This window comes from Falco peregrinus, chromosome 12 (assembly GCF_023634155.1).
Source record: "Falco peregrinus isolate bFalPer1 chromosome 12, bFalPer1.pri, whole genome shotgun sequence".
Lineage (NCBI taxonomy): Eukaryota > Metazoa > Chordata > Aves > Falconiformes > Falconidae > Falco > Falco peregrinus.
In genome coordinates, this window is record NC_073732.1 from 19,169,183 (window position 1) to 19,179,745 (window position 10,563).

Genomic DNA, 10,563 nt, shown 5'->3' on the forward strand with positions numbered 1-10,563 from the left:
AGGACTACGACTCCCGGCGGCCTTTGCGCCCACACCTCCGCCCCTTCCCCCCCCTCGTGGCCGAGCCCCCCTGGGCTGGCGGGTCCCGGTTCAACGGCGGGGTGCAGGGCTGCGGGGCCGGGCAGGTCCCAGGCGCTCCGCAGCGGGGGCTCGCCCGCGGCCTGGCCCCGGGGCAGGATGGGGTCACCCGCGCTGTCATCCCTGCCTGGGGGGGGGGGGCGGTGGGACCCCTCGGCTGGCCTTTGCACCGGGGGCACCCCGCCGCGCTGGGGCTGGGCCGTGGCCCTGGGCCTGCCCCGGCCCGGCTCCTGCCTGCCCGCAGCCGCCCCCGGTGCCCCCCCGCACCCCGCAGCCGGCAGCACGGCCTCCCCCGGTGGCTGCCCCCCCCCCCCCCCCCTTGGGGTGCCCCGTGTCCCCCATGTCCCCCGGGTTTTGACTCGGCCTCTGCTCCAGATCCCATCTCCCCCACCCCGACAGCGTGAAGGACCCGGAGCTCCCGGAGTAAGTGGAAACTGCTTTTATTTGTTAAATAAATTTAGCGACAGCCACCCACAGCTGAAGGCACCAGAGCCCCCGCTGCCGCCCGCTGCTCCCAGCAGAGGTGGATGGGGAAGCCAAGCCGGATCGGTGGGGGGGCAAGGGCGGAGAAGAGCCCGGTAGCCCCCAGCCTCCATCTCTGGGGGGCTGGGGGGCTCGGCTCTAGTGCTCTCCCTGGGACCACTCGGACCTGCCCGCCCCAGGGGTGGACACAGCGCTCCGGGGACTGGGCTGTGCCCGTCTCTAGGACATCAGGGCTGGGGGGCAGAGCTGCGTTTTGGGGGTGCTACGGCTTCTCTGCCAGCCGTGCCCGGCCCCAGGCTGTGGATGGGGGCTGCGGTGGGTGCCCGCTGTGGGGCCAATTGTGCTGGGGAGAGGGGCAGCGGTGGGGCGAGGAAGTGTGCAGTGTGTGCACAGGGGGGGACCACGACGGAGGGGGACCCAGAGGGTGGCCCCGCTCTGCCCGTGGGCCAGCTCCGGCAGCCGGTGAGGGCTGGGGGGCGGGGCACAGCAGAGCATCGTCCCCGTTGTCCCCAGCACCCTCCCCGTCCCTACCAGACCTCACAGTGCTTGCCGGGGTTCATGGGGGAGCCCAGGGGGCAGCCAAAATGTTCGACAAAGTCCTGGGAGTTGCTGAGGGTGCCGATGACACGATACTTGTCGGGGCTGTGGGGGTCGGTCACCAGCCCTTCATGGGAGCTCTCAGGCGTCCGGACAGAGCACCACACCTGATGGAGCGGGAGCAGCCTCAGGGACAGAGGCAGAGCTTCCCCCCCAGGCAGGATAGGGGGATGTGGGGTGTCTCCGAGGGGCCAGGGGAGGGATGGTGAACCCACCATACCTGTGCAAAGCCCACGAAGAAGAGCTGGTGGTTGGTGAGCCCCAGGGCTGGCAGGCGCTTCTCCTCCCCGTTTTTCTGCAGCCAGGATTTGTATGCCTGCGGGAGAGGCACTCTGAAGTCCCAGAGAGGGACAGACAGGCACAGGGGTCCATGTCCCCTCAAGACAGTGGCACTCACATTGTAGGCTGCCTTCAGCCCGCCATTGTCAGCGATGTTCTCGCCCAGCGTCTGCCGGCCATTGACCTTCTCATGGTGGACAGTGTAGCGGCCGTACTGCTCCATCATGCATGCCGTCCGGTTCTTGAAGGCCTCCAGGGAGGAGTTCTGCCACCATGGCCGCAGGTTGCCTTCCTTGTCATACTCCCGCCCTGTGGGACCGAGCCGTGCGATGGGACCGGGGGACACCGGTCCTCTACAGAGCCCCCGCTGCAGGGGGTCCCAAAGCAGGGTGGGGTGCAGTGTGGACAACCCCAGGGGACACCGGGAACCTGGCACCTTGGGTCCATGCCCAGGGAAGATGATGCCCCCTAGCCCCTGCTCTGGGCAGGCTCTGGCTGGGACTCAGCTATGCGCTTGGGTCCCCAGCCATCCCCTGCTGCATCCCCACTGTCCCAAGATGGATTTGTCATCCCATATTCCCCCATTGACCCCATCTCAGCTCCAGGACTGCAGTGAAGGCGCAAAGCAGAGTGGATGCAAGAGGGACCCGCTCTGCACCCCACAGGGAGGAGGATGAGGAGGGGGCTGGGGCTGCAGACACCGTGTTCTCACCAAGCAGATGGAGCGAAAGCTGCACAGAGAAGCCGAGGGGAGGTATCGGCAGGTGCCACCTGGGGAGACAGGACGATAGAAGGTGGGGGTGGCCAGGGGAGCACGAGCACGCATGATGCAATGAATGGCAAAGCAGGACCCCTGTGTGCCCGTGGCACCCCCTCCCCACGCTGAGGGCAGGGGGCTGGAAGGGGACAGGAAGGTGGTGGGGATCGGGGCCAGCGCTGCCTATGGGCTCTCACCTTGGTCGTCAAACGCATGGGTCAGCTCATGCCCCATCACCACGCCGATCCCACCGAAATTAAGGGCTCTGTGGGGCCACGGGAGAGAAACAGGTAAGTGCAGTGGGGTGATAGCGTTGCAGCCTGCCCATGGCCCAGGCACCCCATCTGTGTCTGGGCACCTGGCAAGACTGCTCCAGTTGGCACCCAGCTGGCAGTGAGTCCTGCCAGGAACACTGGTGGCCCCACAGGGACTTTGCAGGCTGTCTTGGCTGCAGGTTGTAAAGCCTTGAGGGACCACGAAGCCCCGCAGGGCTTTGCTTCACGATTGTAGAGGGCTCTGTGGGGTGCTGGCCCTGATCCAGCCCGTGCCCCCCCACCCCTAGAAGATTGCCCCCTATCCCCATGCCAGGCTCACTTGGGGTGGTTGCGGGCGTAGAAGGGAGCCTGCAGGATGCCGGCAGGGAAGACGATCCCATTCTTGGTGGGGAGGTAGTAGGCATTGACAGTCTGCGGGGTCATGCTCCACCTGGGGCAGGGAGGTGGGACAGGGGACAGGCAGGGATGTGTCCCCTCTCCCCCCAACCCCAGCACCCTCCTGTGCTGTCTCCCACCATGGTCCCCTGTGCTGCCCTGCCTGGGACTGGCACTTTTGCCTCCTCCCCATGACCAAGGGACCCTGTCCCAGGTACAAGCCAGAGCCACCATGGGTGACCTACAGTGCTGTGCCACCCCATGAGGAGGACCTTCCAGTGAACCAGAGCCACCCAGGCCATGCTGGGGATGGTGCTGTGACAGCATGCCAGTGTCACATCCCCTGCCCTCCCACACCCTCCCCCTTACTGGTCACGGTTGGGAGGTTTCCGGAGCTGGTCGGCCATCACTTTGGCAGAGAAGTTGTAGAAGTTGAGCATGTTCTGGAAGAAGGAGTCCTCCGAGACCTCATACTGGTGAGGAAGAGGAGGGATGAGGAGGGGTCCACAGGGGTGGTTCCCCCAACCCTGGTTAGGATGTGCTCAGTGCTGGGGTGGCTCCTCTTAATGCCCCATCCCAAATGGGTCCCTCAAAGAGGGACATCACCCCACCATGAGGGCCCCCAGGGCTTGGCATGAGCAGGGACCAGACCCCCTTCTCATGAGCCGGGTGCCCCCCTACCCCATCATAGACATCGTCCAGCTCCTTGTTGTCCAGAATGAAATCAGGGAAGCCGATCATGTCATAGATGGCATCCGCCTGCATGGGGAGAGGCCCCAGCAGTGAGATGGGGTTGGAGAGGCTTACTGGGACAGGGGGAGGTCTCCCACCCACTGCCCTCTCTGGGGTCACCTTCTCCTTTGCAGCCTGCCTGGTCTTCTCATCCATCCAGTCCAGTTGGTCCAGGGACACCTCAAAGGCTGCCCGGATCTCGCTGATCATCTCCTCAGCCTGGGGAGGGAATAAAGCCCACCCCCCCGCCACAGCCCCTCAGGCATGGACCAGGTGGGCAGGATGTGACCTCCCCGGAGCTGGGGGTCCCACTTCCTGGCTCCCCGCCTTCCAGCCCTGGGGGTTGGGGGTGGGAGGGGGGGTTCCCACAGACAGTGATGGGGAGGGCACGGGGACAGAAGTATCCTCACAATGGCCTTGCTGTCCCGGTCGAAGGTGGCTTTGACGAAGAGGGAGCCCAGGGCAAAGCCCAGTGTGTCATCTGTGTTGGAGATGCAGGTTTGCCAGCGGGGCGTGCAGGACTGTGGGAATGAGATGGGGGGGTCTGTGAGACCCCCAGCTCCCTCCCCTGATCCCCCTCCTTCACTCAGCCTGGCTCTGCCCCCTCCCCAGGGGGGAGATGCTCAAAAGCTAAACCCTCATCCCAAAAGATGATCCCTGGGTTCCCTCTGCAGCATCCAGGGCTCAGCATCCCAAGGGCATCCCAAGGGCAAAGGTGGTCCTGGCTGCTTCCAGGCTGGGGGAAGAGGGGGCTGGTCCCAGGGCCCCCACATTACCTTTCTGGTGCCGTAGAGTGTCTCCAGCAGTCTCTCCTGGGCCGTCTCGAAGCGCTGGTCCAGGCTGGAGGCTGTCTTCTGCACCAGGTTCCAGATCAGGTAGTTGTTCAGGATGCTGCAGGGGCAGAGAGACACCACGGCTCACCACGATCCATGGGGATGCCCCAGCTCCCAAGCCACTGGTGAGCCCAAAGCATGTCCCCGTCATGAGGGCAGCCCCAAACGGGGCATGACTGGGGGCTCACAGGAGCCTCACCTCCTGTCGGTGCCATTGATGAGGTCGGAGACCTGCTGGAGATAGGTGTCCCCGTACACCACCACAGGCTCAGTGTCCGCCAGCTCCAGTGGGGCCAGGGCATAGGACAGGTAATCCAGCCAGTCGATGGCGGGGGCGAGGGCCTGGAGGGAACATGGGGATGCAGCACTCGGGTGCTTGCACAGCTCTGTCCTGTCCTACTCAGCACGGGGGGATCCCTCAGGGCAGGGGTTGTGCTCCCCCAGAAGGTCCCAAAGTCCATCACCACCCCAGATCCTTTCTCTGCCCCCAAACACCCCTCCTGTGGCTCCCCACTGCCCTCAATGCTGCCGGACAAGGAGGGGATCCCAAGACACACCTCCATGCAGGGTGGCAGCTCCCCCCAAATCCTAATGACCCAGGGGATGAGCACCTCACTCCAGCACCCAGCGCATATCCCAGAATGGACAGGACTGCTTGGGGTGTCTGGGGGGAATGGATGATGACAGCAGTGGGCACCCACCCCTCGGTGTCCCTCTGCACAACCTCCCCTTGCAGAGGGGTTTTCCCCAGGCTGTGCCTACCTGCAGCTCGGTGATGCTCATCTTGTGGTAGATCTTCTCATCGTCCCGCCGCTCAGCCTGGGGCACGGTGATGTTGGCCAACTGGGTTTCGAAGTCCAGCACTTGCTGCATCTGTAGGCGGGTGGGCTCCGGGGCTCCCCCCAGCAGTGTGCCCAGCTCTACCATGTAGTCCAGGTATGCTGCCAGGACCTGGTGGGACACCAAGCTCTGCCTCAGCGCTGGCCGCAGCTCATCCCTAGGGGGTTCCAGCTGCTGCCTGGCCCCTGTGCCACCCAATGGGCAGGGTGCAGGTGACAGGTTTGCCCCAGCACTGCTCGCACGCCATTGCTGTGGCGTTCCTCTGATCATTGCCAGCAGCATGCCTGGTGCCCAGCCTCACCCTCTCGTTGGCGGTCTTGTTCAGGTAGTAATCCCGGGATGGGAGGAAAAGCCCCGACTGGTCCACCTGGAGGGAGAGAGGGGCAGCATGGGCAGCCCAGTGCCCCCCCCAGTGCCCGTTGCCCCTCAGTGCCAAGGTGCACACCTGGATGATGTTGCTGTTGGAGCTCTTGGAGTCTGCACCCACGTACACTGTGAAGAAGGGAGTCGCCCGGTATGTGCCTGACACCATCTTGAGCACCTCCATGAAGCTGGTCTGGTTCCAGGAGCCAGTGATGTTCCACCCCCCAATCTGCCAGCAGATGGACCTGGCACCTCATGGAGGAGGGATGGGGTCCATCCCCAAGGGCTGCTCCCTCCCCAGTTACATGGGGGACGTGCCAGGCTGAACCCCGCCAGCTCAGCTCACATGGGAATGGCCGCCCACCTTGTCGATGAGCTCCATGAGGGGCTGGGAGCCCAGCTCCTCTATCCTCTGCTCCTTGAGGCAGGACAGGTAGTACCTCTGCGTCTTCCGCTCCGCCTCGCTGCTGGAGTTGAAGGTGGCGTTCTCTGCAGGAGGCTGCGGGTCAGCCCCAGGGGCACCAGAGCTCTGCCCAACCGTGCCTAGAGGTCACCCCCGCTGGTGGCTGTGACCGCCCCCCCCAGCGCCCACCTAGGAGATGCTTCATGATGGCCTGGTTCTGGTCCCAGATGCTGTTGAAGGTGCTCCACTTGGAGCGCCCATTGGGCAGTGGGTTCCGCTTGATCCAGCCCCCACACGAGTACTGGTAGAAGTCTTGGCAGGGGTCTGTCTCTGCATCCAGGGCCTCCAGGATCTTGCTGGCAACCCGGACACAGGCGTCCGTCAGGCACGTGCTGTGAGAGGGATCTGGCAGGGAAGGCATGCCCGGGGCTGTTGCGTGTGCCAGGGGAAACTGAGGCACGGAGCGGGGCTGAGCCTTGCCTGCACTCTGGGGTGGGCAGAGCACCTGGAGCAGGAGCCCCAGGCTGACCCGTCCCCCTCCATCCTGCCATGTGCCCCCCGGGTGTGGGGACACCACAGCTGCCCCAGCAGGGCCGCAGGGCTCCTCCCTACCTCTGTGGTACTGGATGGCCAGGGCGATGACAGCAACGCTGAGCAGCAGGGCCAGGGAGACGGTGACGGCGCAGAGCACCAGCTCCAGCTGGCTGCGCGAGGCCAGGCGGCTCAGCAGTGGCCCCGGCCCCTTCCGAAACCCCACCTGGGCAGGAGCAGGACCTGCCATCGCACCATGGGGGGATCAAACTGCGCCGCTCCCCCTTCCCTCCCCTATCACTCCCCAGTGCCTGGCTCGGCTGCATGATGAGGTGGGGACCAGGGCATCCATCTGTGGGACCCAGGGCACCAGCCCCAGCAAGCCGGTGGTGGGTGCTGGCAGCCCCCCCAGCTGCAAGGAAGGACAATGGTCCAGGCACACTCTGCCGCATTTTGGCTGCCTCCCAGCACGTCCCTGGGGACAGCCAAGGCTGGCTTGGCTCCTCGCCCTGCTCCTGCTGCCCACCCGGCTGCAGGCAGGCTCTGGCTGAGGGTGAGGAGGGGTCCCAGGGAGGATGGAGAGGGGAAAGATGGAGGGGCCAGGCAGACCTCACCTCCACGCTGTCGGGAGAGGTGCTGCCATCCCCTGCCGGCTCTGCCCCCTCATCGTCCTGCAGTGTGGCACGCTTGTAGTTGGGCATCTGCTGAGGGAGGGAGTGGGCTGGGACAGGGGCATGAGGGGGGCTGCCCCTTGACCTGCCACCCCCTCTGGCTCTTACGGCAAGGGCCGGTGCCAGCTCAGCAGGTACAGGGGGGGCAGCCCCTGACCCCCCTAGGTGTGCCTGGGCCCCTCCCCAGAGGTTGTCCTCAGCCCCGGGTGGCACCAGGGAGCACAGGGAGAGCTGCTGGGGGGGGGGGGGGGGGCGGCTCGGGGGCTTGCGCTGGAGCATCCCTCCGTGTCGCCATGGCAGCTGTGGCATCAGCCCTGCCGACAGGTGCCACATTGCCACGGAGATGTGGTCCCCGTTGCCAGGCAGCCGTTGCCTAGTGCTGCTGCCTTGCCCCTCCTCCCCTGCCTGGAACTTTCTATGCAGATGTGCACCGGTCTGAAACATCTGGAAGCACCTCCCACCCCATCCTGGCCCCAGGGGTGATGGGGTGCAGGGCTGAGCCTGTGGGGGGGGGGGAAGAGGGGGCACTATAGGGGTGCCAACCAGCAGGGCCGGGTCTCCTTTACTCCTGGCCTTGCGAGGCAGCCCGGCAGGGGCTGCTTGCACCGACCCAGCTGTGAGGGCTGCCAAGGACTCAGCCAAGAGGGAGGTGGTGGAGCTGAGCCAGCAGCTTTGGAGGGGGGGATGAGCAAGAAGAAAAAGCTAGAGGCTTTGGTGGACGACAATGAGCAATGCTGCTGCTTGTGAGCCATCCTTAGGCTTCAGAGTTAACGCTTTGGGTGTGTTGCAGCTCACTCCAGTGAGGTGGATGCCCCAGGGCTGCCTGCAGGGCTGGTGCTGGGGGCCAGGAAGAAGCTGGGGTGGGAAGGATGGATGATGGGCAGGGAATGAAGCAGAGCAGGTGCCCGTGCCCAGCTCTGCCCGGTGGCACTCCAACAGAGCAGGGAGGGGGCTTTGCCAAGGGCTGCCACGCTGGGAGGGGTGAGGCTGGGATCGACAGCTTGTAGGAGCCCCACACCAGGGAGGCTTCCCAGGCACCACTGGCATTAAGAAGGATGGCTCATCACCCTGTGGGAGCCAGGCACCCCCACTGCCCTGGCACCCCGACATGCTCCTCTTCCCTCCCAGGTGGTCCTCCTCCTCCTGGGCATCAGCCAGCAGTACCCCCTACACAGCACCTCCTGTCACCCTTGAAGCAGGAGAAGGACCTGGTACTGGGTCTCCTGCCCCCTCCATGGGGCTGAGACCCAAGGGGACAGGGCCCCCTGCTCCCTCCAGGGGTGCTGCCTGGGGGGGGGCACCGTACAAGCAGCATCAATGTACCCCGGGTGGGCTTCATGCCTCAGCATAGCAGGGTGTGTGGGGCCGTCTCTGAGCCACGCCAGCTCCCTCTCCCCAGACCCAGGCAGGGATTTTGGGGGTTCTTCCTCCTCCTTCACTGCACCGTGGGGAACAGGGACCCTCCAGCCACTCAGTTCCCCCAGCCCCACGCAGCCCCTGCATCCCCCAGGCTCTTGCTCCTCGGACCCCCCCAGCCGTTCCAGCCCTTCCTCCCGCAGCTCCCACAGCCGTTCCAGCCCCTTGAGTCCTCCAATCCCCAGGGTCTCCTCCGCCCCGGCCCCCTCCTGCCCCGCCGAGCCGCCCCCTCTGCCCCCCGACCCGGTGCCCTCCGTCCCCCCAGCTCCTGCCCCACTACCCGCCCGTCGCCCCCGCCCTGCCCCGCCGCCACCCCCGGCCCGGCCCGCGCCGCTGCCCCGGGCACTCACGGCGTGTCCGAGCTCCTGGAGGGCCACGTTCATCCTGGCCATCCCGGGCCGCCTCCCGCCTAGCTCCGCTCCCCGCCCGGGCCGCGCCGGGCCCCCGCCGCCGCCGCAGCGCCGCCTGCCTCCGCCGCCGCCATGGTCCGCACCGGCCGCCGCGCCGCCGCCACGACCGGGACCAGGACCGGGCAGGGCCGGGGCCGCGCCGGAGGGACGGACCCGCGGGGGCTGGGACCGGCGGGGCGCGGCCCGCGGACACCGGGCGGCTGGGACCGGCGCCCCGGGAGGGGCTGGAGTGGGGGCACTGGTGCCCAGCCCGATCGCACGGCTCCGCTCCGCTCCACCCGGCCCGGCCCCGCCGCCAAGGTGACCGCCGTGCGCACGGGAGGAGCCCTGCACCGGTACCCGCACCGGAGCCTCACCGGCACCACCAGCCTCACCGGCACCCGTACAGGAGCCTCACCGGCACCGCCAGCTGCACCGGCACCTGCACGGGAGCCTCACCTGCACTGGCACTGGCACCAGCACCGAAACCCCACTGGTACCCATACGGGAGCCACAACAGCACTGGCACCCTCACCAGTGAGGGAGGTGCACTGGCACCGGCTGGCACGGGGAGCAGCACCTGGGCTCACACCCAGGTTCCTGCAGCGGGCAGCGGCATAATGACACACGTGCCGACACTGGGCTTCAACACCCAGGGGGCCACCGGCACCACACAGGACCGGCAACCGGGTGGTGACAGTGCAGAGCCACAGCAACACGCTCTGCTCTGGCACCCGGGCACATCCCCCAGTGCAGCAGTGCACACCCGGGTGGGTGCACACCCACACCCACTCCGTGACACACCACTGTGGTACCCCAAGGCACCTCGAGGTCACCCGCAGGCCCGTGCTACCACACACAGTGTGACACTGCTGCATGTGCCCAGGTGTGCACAGCCATGGTCACCGCCATGGGGTGAACGAGGGGCAGGCTGCGGCACAGCCTCACACCCTGCCTCAGCACCTCCCAGCCCTGCCACACCACCTGCCCAGGACAGGGTGTCACCGCAGGTCACCCACTCGGGGCCTGGGGTGCTGCCAGGGGAGCAGTGGCCTGTGAGGATGTCTGGGTGCAGGTACCCTGGGGGCGCAGGGCACAGGGTGGCCGTGTGGGTGCCCGGGTGTGCGCAGCAGCGGTGCCTCGAAAACCCTCCGTGGGGGGACGGCTGGCACCTCCACCTCTGCCCGGGACTCCCCAGGGAGGGCAGTCTGGGTGCTGCCCGAGGGGAGGGGAAGTTGCCCGGTGGGGCTGGCCGAGGCAGTGCCACCTGCCCAAGCCGCTGCCTGGGGCACAGGGCGCCACGTGTGTGCAGGAGGGGTGTGTGTGGGGGGGGTGTGTGTGTGTGTGGGTGCGTGCATGTGCCCACGGGTGCCCGTGGCGCGTCGTGGCCCCTGCCAGTCCCGGGCAATGCCACTTAACTTGCCCGGCTGGGGTGGCACCGGCGCCTGGTGCCAGGGTGGTGGAGCCCCGGGTCCACGCCCCCGTCCCCGGCTGCCCGCGCTCCCCGGCAGTGCCGGGCCGGGCCGGGCCGCTGCCGCTGC

The 10,563-nt window shown here is 66.8% G+C and overlaps 1 protein-coding gene across 3 annotated transcripts; it reads right to left on the bottom strand.

Moving 5' to 3' along the window:
* Positions 1-46: 46 nt before the first annotated feature.
* Positions 47-9,436, bottom strand: ECE2 (endothelin converting enzyme 2). 3 transcript variants are annotated; one of them, XM_055816778.1, is made up of 19 exons: positions 8,984-9,436; positions 7,161-7,247; positions 6,628-6,772; positions 6,205-6,420; positions 5,977-6,101; positions 5,695-5,841; positions 5,551-5,616; positions 5,172-5,360; positions 4,609-4,751; positions 4,353-4,467; positions 3,987-4,097; positions 3,697-3,795; positions 3,526-3,603; positions 3,214-3,317; positions 2,789-2,899; positions 2,392-2,459; positions 1,556-1,746; positions 1,379-1,474; positions 47-1,265 (listed from the first exon to the last, which is right to left on the bottom strand). In XM_055816778.1, exons 1-19 carry the CDS (start codon positions 9,023-9,025, stop codon positions 1,089-1,091), a joined length of 2,310 nt encoding a protein of 769 aa, XP_055672753.1. In that variant the 5' UTR covers positions 9,026-9,436; the 3' UTR covers positions 47-1,088. The 3 variants fall into 3 exon arrangements, with proteins under 3 accessions (XP_055672753.1, XP_055672752.1, XP_055672754.1); XM_055816777.1 differs by having other exon boundaries at positions 7,161-7,250; XM_055816779.1 differs by lacking the exons at positions 47-1,265; positions 1,379-1,474 and adding an exon at positions 2,150-2,208 and having other exon boundaries at positions 1,561-1,746; positions 7,161-7,250.
* Between the last annotated feature and the right edge of the window lie 1,127 nt (positions 9,437-10,563).